Genomic DNA, 8,708 nt, shown 5'->3' on the forward strand with positions numbered 1-8,708 from the left:
CGCCGCCAGCTCTCGCGAGAGCCGCCCCCGCGCCGCGGAGGAGGCGGTGGCAGCGCCCGCATCTCGCGAGACTCGCGGGGCGGGGCGGGGCGCGCGCGGGACGCCGTTGCCAGGGAGCTGCCGGGGGCTCCTTGAGGGGCCGTGGCCGCGCCGGGGAGGGGGGTGAGAAACCTGCAGCCTGTGAATAAAAACCCAGCGGAAAAATACCGTGGAGAGTGAAATGAATTAACAACCCCGAAATCGCGACAAGTCACGTAGAAAAAAGCTACATCCCCCGCGCAACCTTCCGCCGAGAGGGGCCGGGGCGGTGCTGGAGAGCGAGCGCCGCCCGACGGCCGTGGGGAACGGCGGGGCGGGGAGCCGGGATCTCCTCCGGGGAGCCGGGATCCTTCTTGAGGAGCCGGGATCCCTCCTGAGGAGCCGGCAATCCTCTTGAGAAGCCGGGATCCCTCTTGAGGAGCCGGGATCTCCCCTGTGGAGCGGCATTCCTCTTGAGGAGCCGGGATCCGTCCTGAGGAGCCGGCATTCCTCTTGAGGAGCCGTCATCTCCTCTGTGGAGCCGGGATCCCTCCTCTGTGGAGCCGGGACCTCTCCTCTGAGGAGCCGGGACCTCTCCTCTGAGGAGCCGGGATCTCCCCTCCGGAGCCGGGATCTCCTCTGAAAAGCCGCGCTCCCCCTGTGGAGCCGGGCTCCCCCTGAAGAGCCGGAATCTCCTCTGTGGAGCCGGCATCTCCCCTGAAGAGCAGCGCTGAGGGGATAATGGCGGGCCAGCTGCCAAATAATACAGTTTATATCTAGGTGAGCTGGCGTCTCTGATATCTCCATTTTCATGCAAAAACTGATTCCAGATTTTAGTTACAACTCTATGTTTGTACAGCCCTAGAGGAAATGCAGAGCCTGTGTAATCTGCAGACTGTTTAGGAACACAATTAGTAGACGTGGCTGTCATTCCATAAGACCCCAGCAGAACTATCCTGTCCTGCAGTTCAAGCAGCCTCAATGTACTGAAGTGTTACAGATGGCACTAAACCTTTCCCACCCCTCATGGCACAGAGGAGGCAGAATAACCCAATACTGAGCAATACTCAATACCGAGCCCCAGATAGATTCAAATCTAAAGAAAACATTTGTCTTTTTTCTAAAATATTCTCTGATGCATTGTTATTAAATACAAGCAGGTTTGACTTCCATACCCGGGGAAAGGACTTTAGAAATCCTCATGCACATTGGGGACAGGAGGGGAAGAGGGGACAAGAGAGCAAGGACTTGTGCCATATCCAAACACCCCATAAAGGATGGCAGCTTTGCTACAACAGACAGCAAACCATGAATCTGTTGAATGAATTCTCTTTTCTATCCTTTAACAATGGCCAGAGAGACAAACCACCCAGTTCTAGAAAGCCAGCAGCAGAACAATGAGGGGCAAGCAGCTGGCACAAAAGCTGTCAGAATGTGCAAACAAGGCAAGGAGTCAGATGCCACATGCCCGGTGGTGAATAAGCAACACCAAACACAAGCATTTACAGCAGGCATGGTCAGGAGCACCTTAAAAAGCCAAATCAGTCAAATAGCCAGCAGGAGGTTTTACCTACAGATCTCACAATCTCTCTTGTTTCTATTTGACTTCTTGTGATTTTGGCCTTGCTAAATTTTCATGAGCTTGTTGGGGTTTTTTTCCATGTGCTACTGTTTAGTTTCCCCAGTGGATCAATACTGATATTGGTGGGTTTTTTTCAATGAGGCACCAGTGAGAGACCAGACAGATTTTCACTGAGAATTCTATAAAAAACAGGTGTGTACAGTCAGTATGCATCTGCACAGGATAGGCCAAAAAAGCCCTTTGGCAGATTACAAAGCAAGGTGATCCTTCCCCTCTCCTCAACCCCAGTGAAGCCTCATCTGGACTGGTTATTTGATATACCTTTATCATGCCACTTTTATTTCTTTTCTGACTGCTGTTGTTACAATTTATTATGATTAGATTTATATAAGTGTTTCAGTGACCCTATAATTTCTCACCATCCTCTTTCTGGTTCCCTCAGTCTATGAAAGAGAGATGACCAAAATTGCACATTTGTCCAGGTGAAGATGGATCTTTGCATTTTTTTGGTATTAAAATGTTTTTGATAATATCCTCTGCCCCATACTGTACCTTTTGCTGTTGCAACTGCTGCCACACTGATCAGAAGTTTAAGCTGAAAATCCATAACAAATCTACTTTCTAGATAATTAGTAAGTAATTATATTAATATTACATCTTCTTTTTAATGGGCATTACCTAGCACTAATTAATCTGCCAGTATGTTGTCTCTAGTCCTGAAAAGTCATACTGTAACTGTACAGAAAGTTTAAATATTTCTGTAATCAGCATTCATCTATTGGGTAGCTGAAGATTAGGAGGAATTGTGGTTTGGAGGATAGAATTTTTTTCTTTTAGATCAAAATGAAACAGGTTATGATTTTTGCACTTGAAGACTATATAGTTTATGCATGTGTCATTATTGCAAGGAGACATCAATGGGTTTGTGCTAGATAAACACTTTTCATTTAACCACTATTGTGATTTTGTATGCAGGAAGAATGGAAGAGAAAAATAAAAATTACTCTCATCATTACTTTTGTGCTTATTTTGCTGTCATAAAATTAAATGGCTTCATAGTCTTACCCCAAATTGTAAATTATATCAAAACAGTCACAGGCCAGTCAGTTCTTATGCTTTAAAATAATGTCCAAGAGCTTTTGGTCCACTTTATTTGGTAATATAGAAGTGAGACATAGGTATAAAAATGCAATTTTATTTTCTGAAGTTAGCACAGATGCCTGATTAAAGAATAAATAGAAAGTGCACCTTAAGGCCTCGATCCTACAAGCAGACAGTTGGCACAGAGCCCTTGTACATCTGCTCCCAGCATCAGGGCCTTTGCATTGCTGCAAGGATGGCCAAGAGGATGGGCCAGGTCTCTGCTTACAAACACATCTCCAGGTCGCATCTACATTTGTGGGGTGTTAGGAGGGCTTTGTGAGGCTCCCCAAGGCGTGCCAGACATCAAACAAACAAATAAGAGCCAGCCTGGGAACATCCACTTGGGCTTAGAGAGCAATTCCTCTGGGTCTGAGCTCTGCCAGTGGCAAGTGTGGAGGCACCCACTAGCATTCCTGCTGGGAATTCCTTCTTATTCATCAGTAATGGCTGGGGCTCCTGAGCACATGTGTGCACACACCATGCAAAGTCATTTTGTATTTGCTGCTTTTTAAAACCATCGCCATAATTGATTTTTCCCTATACAATTCTTTCTGAGTCCTGCTTGGAGTTCAAATGTATTGCAGCTAATGGTTCCTCTCCCAGGTTGACTTCTGCATGTTAATGGGTCTCCTTCTGGAGGTCTGGAAAACTGAGATCCCAATTCTACAATAAATTGATTAGGGAAATGAGTAATTGTATTCATGAGAACCACTGGTCTCATAAATAAATTACACATGAGGCCTAGCACAACATACAGAAGTTCAAAGACAGATAGTTTATAGAGAAAATGAGGGACAAAAAGTATATATCACAAGATTTTTGTTTCAGTTGTAATTGTCTGGTGTAGAATCCTTTCCCAGTTCTATAGTTAGGGCCAGACTTACAGATGTGCTACCATCTCTGCTCCCACTGTTTCTGCAGTTAATTATAGGGTTTCATCTTTTGGAGGAGGAGAAGGTAATCAAACCTTCCCTTTGTTTCTGTATTTTGCAAAGTTCTTCAGAATTTGTTTTAATTTTATCCCTTTGTACTTTAATCTTAAGCTTTGCCTTCCTATCCTATTTCTTTCCTGTTTGCAGTCTTTAATCCTAAATTATTATCATGCAGCTTTTGGTATGTAATTAATGTTCATCTGATTTTAGGCCTTCTTCTGAAAATAGATGTGGGTTTAATTTATGTATTTCCATTAGTACAAAGTTAAACAAAGTTTAACCCTAGGCCCTTTTCTGGAGACAGGCTCCCCTGCATTTATTCCTTCCTGGTTAACAGTACAAGCAGGCCTGGTGATTACACACAAATGCTGCCCATGTAAGAGTTGTAGAACTGGTCTCAAATGGTTTTCCAGCTTTCTTACTGATTTGGGTTTCTTTTTCCTTTTATGCTGGCGATTTACAAAATACATCAGCCAAAATGTACCCAGCAGTGGTCCTGGGTAGCCTGTAAATACATTTTATTATTTGGTTGTGAAATGTCTCACTCAGCGGGGCTACAGCCTTGAACAGAGCCTTTAATCCTTACTGCAGCTGGAATAAATATGAATGAAATGCCCTACTTGATCAATGCTACACAGACACGTGCTCACGTGGACAGACACACGCTCTGGCTGCTCTCACTATGGCTTTGTTTTGAAGAGGACATCCATGTAAGCCTTGTCCAGATCCAGGGATTTCTTCTGCGCTGCCGCCCGCAGGTGCTCCGGGAGCAGCCTCCGGCCCAGCACGACGTCGTCCTTGCTGCGAGGCCTCTGGGTGCGAGCGTCCTCCAGGGCACTGTGCACGTCCTGCAGCTTCATCTGCAGCCAGTCCTGCCTCTCCACCGCGTGCCGGTGCTCGCCCAGGTTATGCATCAGCTGCATCTCGCTCACCGACCTTCTCCTGCAGCAAAGGAGAGCAAAGACAGAGGCCCATGGGAGCCCTTCTTGGGCTCCAGAGCTTGGCCCAAAGGCCCAGCTTTGGGAACTTTTGTTAGGAATCACAATACATAGCTGTAGGAGCTGCCTGGCTGATCTGTAAGGCATAGAATGACATCTGGAGAAGAGAGGGATGTAGTAATTACATATCTGTTGTAATCTCGAGATGCTCAGAGTGACCTCGAGAAGAGTTCAAAAGTCTCTTTTCCCAGCCCAGTGCATGAAGAAGGAGCCAGAGCTCTTCATTTCTCGGTCTCAAGGTCATTTATTGTGTCTTATCTATAAAATTACTTCTCCTGGCCTGCCAAGGTCCATTCAGCAAGACAGCCCAAGGCGCTCTGCCTCCCCTGGGCAGTGTTATGTCTTTATCCTAAGAACTACGTGTACAATGTTTACAATAACTTGCCAATACCTATCACCTGTGTTAGACAGTGAGCTTCTACTCTAAACCAATTCAAAAGTGCCAGCATCACAGCAGAAGATGGAGGCCAAGAAGAAGAAGGAGAAAGGCTGGACACGCCCAGATCCCTCCATCTTGGCCCCCTGAATCCCCATTCTAAAAATCCCAAAATCTACTTTTTCACCTTGTGATAAATTCACTATCATTCTATTTAATTTGTCATGGCTTGCAGATCTTCATCTAAGGTTGGTAACTTGCTCCACAGATCATAATCAAAACCACAGGCATCTTGGGCTCTGTGCCAGGGTCTCTGAGCCCCTGGCCGGGGTCTTGGCTGCTCAGGACAGCCAGAGAGATGTCCTGGGTCCTCACACATATCCTCTGAACAGAGAGAGACATGGTTCTGCCAGGAAAATCCTGGGAAGCTGTGTAGAAGCTGTGGGAAACTTCTCTGAAAGAATTCAAACAACTATTATTTCTCTTTCTGTAACCTTTGTTTATAGATATGGTTCTGCAGAGTGTGCTATTCATAGTTCACCAATAGTGTGAGAGAAGATTCCTAAAGGCCAATCAGGTCTTAGATCCACCATTGTTTCTATAAGAACTGTAGATTTCTATTAATAAAGTGCCTTTTCATGCCTCCTGATGATGGAGTTTCTGTGTCACCTTTGGCTGTCCCCAAGGGTGATACCTTCGGTGATAGAGAGAGAGTGGGGGGTGATTTGTTCTTGGTAATGAATATGTCAGTGAGAAGGCATCACAAGTGGGAAGTAGTTCAGTTTTGTGGCAATGTTGTTCCTATAATTTAGTTCAGCTATTGCAGAGGAGCTTAGGGCTTTTATAATATTAGGTAAGTGATCAATGAAACTATGGGATTTATATAGTGGTAGTTTCCTGTGATCACTAGAGCTAAGGAAGCATGATTCCATGTGGATTTGTGTCTCAGCTGGTGGGTGTTAGTGTCTAAGTGTGAGTTACAGCTAGATTCTTGCAGTACAAAAGATGTTCACCTGTGTAGACCCCCAAGACGTGGAGCTTATCCAATTTGAATAATAAGAGAAGACTTCCAGCATTTTTACCCCTCTACTCAGCTGCCTATTTTCAATATACATATATATTTATATACATATATAACTTATGTTATATATATATATGTAACATATACACTCAGAGTAATGTGTATAAACATATACACATTATATTATATATATATATATATGTAACATATACACTCAGAGTGTCTGAGATCTCTAGAGCTGTTTCTAGAGGACAGAGTTTGGCCAGCTGAGCCAAGGGGTTCAAAAGCAGGCACAGAACTCACAGACACAGGCACAGACAAACCATCACATTCTCAGGAGCAGCAAAAGCCATCCAGTGTGAGATAATGTACTTACACCATTGGTCTTCCATCAGAGCTTGTAAAAAAGCACATGGCACATAAAATGATTGCAGCCTGGGCCAGATTTCTTATAGAAGTCATTTTGTCTACAAAAGTAGAAATTAATACACGTAAAGTCTGTAGTTCAAGTTATTTCTGTTTGTTCCAAACAAATTTAAATTAGGGAAAAAAACGTTGAAAAACATCAGGCAAGAGTTTTTGAAAAACCTTTTGTTCTGAAACTGGTTAGAGAAAGGAATGCAAATGAAGGATTTATTTCTAATACTAATTTTGTGAGCAACTTATATTTACTCCCTGGGCAACTCCATGAATTTTGGTCAGCTTTAGCTGCCCTGCATCCTCATCATCACCATCATTATCATCATCTAGGTACCTATCTCTTGCATAATTGGGTGAAAAGCATCATGTTCTTCCATTATTACTATTATTATTATTGTCATAATCATCATTATGACTTTGTAGCCTTCAAGTCCAGTGAAATATTTGCGTATAGCTATCCAAATGAAAAAAAATTATAGAATAAAACTTTCTTTATTTCTCTATTTCTTTTGCATATTCTTTAGAATGAAGAAGCTGACACTTGCCCTGACAATTTTGCACAGAGGCATAACTCTACTGAGTTATCCCAGCCACTGCTGAGTTACAGAAGAAAAATCAAAATTATGTCCTTCATTTTATCAAGGATAATCCTGCATTTCTTGTATGAATTCCCCTCTGATTTTTACATCATCATCAGAACTGCCATTTGGAATATATTTCGAAAATATTTACCACTGATGATGCTACAACAGGAGAAAACAACCCAGTTCCAATATCAGTTTCTAGTTCTGGATTTTCAGTATTGGCAGGCAGAAAAGGCATCTTTTTATTACCACTTAAGAAATTTGATACAGAGTAACTGAAACCTAAGAGATCTAAAACTCCACAATGCCATTTTTTGTAATAGTTTCTGCAGCTTTGCTCTAGGTCAGAAAAGCATTTGTAACACAGTCTCTTACATGACAGTATCTATGAGGTCCTGGCAGTCCATCTAACCCAGGATTATAAATTTAGGACTTGAATTCACTTCAAGATATATTTCTCACTCACTGTCTCTCTCTGACTTTTTCATTTCACAAATTTAGTTCAGATAACAGAACAGTTTGACCTTACTAATATTCACTTATTTTTTTAAGATAGTCTGAAAAGAAACTAACACAAAAATGAGTAAAGAATCAACGATAAAATATTCTCAGAAGTCTTCCAGAGAACTTGGAAAAAAGTAGAGTACACTTACCAGACAGAATGTTTTAAGAGATTTCTGGCTTGGGTATGTCAGCAGATGACTGTCTCTTGATGTCAAGTATATTTAAAGACCACTGAATTGGTTTAGTGGACCCCTTAAATGTAACTTTAAAATAGAGCTTCTAAGTAACTTGGAAGCCCTTTTATTGTCTCAGTTGATGTCACTGTCACACACACCCTCCTGACCCTCATGTACCCACCCTCAGATGCTTTTGTTGATTTGACATTTCATTTACAGGGTAAAGAGGCCTCAACAGAAAGTCAGTCCTGGGAAGCTGGGAGGAAGATTGACTTTTAAATTCAGAATTGTGCCCAAGATAACATGAGCTCTGAAGCTGTTGGAAGGAATTGCAAAGAAAACTTTGAGTTGTTAAATGCAGGCAGGTAAAACTTAAGTGAGACAGTAAGTGATCTAGAATTACAACTAAATATTTTTACAAAATGCTGAAAAGATAATACTTTTAATATTTGTGGGAAATAAGAGTAGTCACTCAAGGTCAGATATAAAGTTTATTTACTAGTAAGGAGCAGAAGCCCCAAGAATGAAAGAGGATCAAGTTTTTAATGAGGAGCTGGTACCACTGAAAAGTTGCTGAAATCATGTTAGACCCTCACTGCTCTGTTTTACCTATAACTGTGAATAGCCCTGAATATCCCAAATGTGCCAAGTGGAATGAAGGCATTTGAAGCAGCTGAGATAAAAATTAGGACTTTATAAATTTTGGGAAAGAAATATAGAATTCTGCCTGCTTTCTAAAAAGTGAAATGTGTAAATCAGCAGTATTTTCCCATATGCATGAAGAAAGATTATTTTTGCTGCAAGATATTTTCCTGTGTTAGATTCTTCTTCTGATTTCCAGTGTATTTCTCCCCAAAAAACTCAAGCAAGCATCCACAAACATAAAACTGTTTGCATTTGTACATTGTTACCCAGAATTTGTAAGATATTATTGCTTTTACCATGAATGCTTTT

General features: G+C 42.2%; 1 protein-coding gene across 1 annotated transcript; it reads right to left on the minus strand.

Moving 5' to 3' along the window:
* Window positions 1-4,350: 4,350 nt before the first annotated feature.
* On the minus strand, window positions 4,351-6,532 carry PTH (parathyroid hormone). The gene is made up of 2 exons (XM_036385053.1): window positions 6,447-6,532; window positions 4,351-4,617 (listed from the first exon to the last, which is right to left on the minus strand). Exons 1-2 carry the CDS (start codon window positions 6,530-6,532, stop codon window positions 4,356-4,358), a joined length of 348 nt encoding a protein of 115 aa, XP_036240946.1. The 3' UTR covers window positions 4,351-4,355.
* Between the last annotated feature and the right edge of the window lie 2,176 nt (window positions 6,533-8,708).

Source organism: Molothrus ater, chromosome 6, assembly GCF_012460135.2.
Source record: "Molothrus ater isolate BHLD 08-10-18 breed brown headed cowbird chromosome 6, BPBGC_Mater_1.1, whole genome shotgun sequence".
Taxonomy (NCBI): domain Eukaryota; kingdom Metazoa; phylum Chordata; class Aves; order Passeriformes; family Icteridae; genus Molothrus; species Molothrus ater.

Coding starts and splice junctions, on each gene's coding strand:
- PTH (XM_036385053.1), bottom strand. CDS start 6,532: ATGACTTCTATAAGAAATCTGGCCCAGGCTGCAATCATTTTATGTGCC. Junction 4,618..6,446: donor TCTGATGGAAGACCAATGGT/GTAAGTACATTA, acceptor CCTTTGCTGCAG/GAGAAGGTCGGTGAGCGAGA.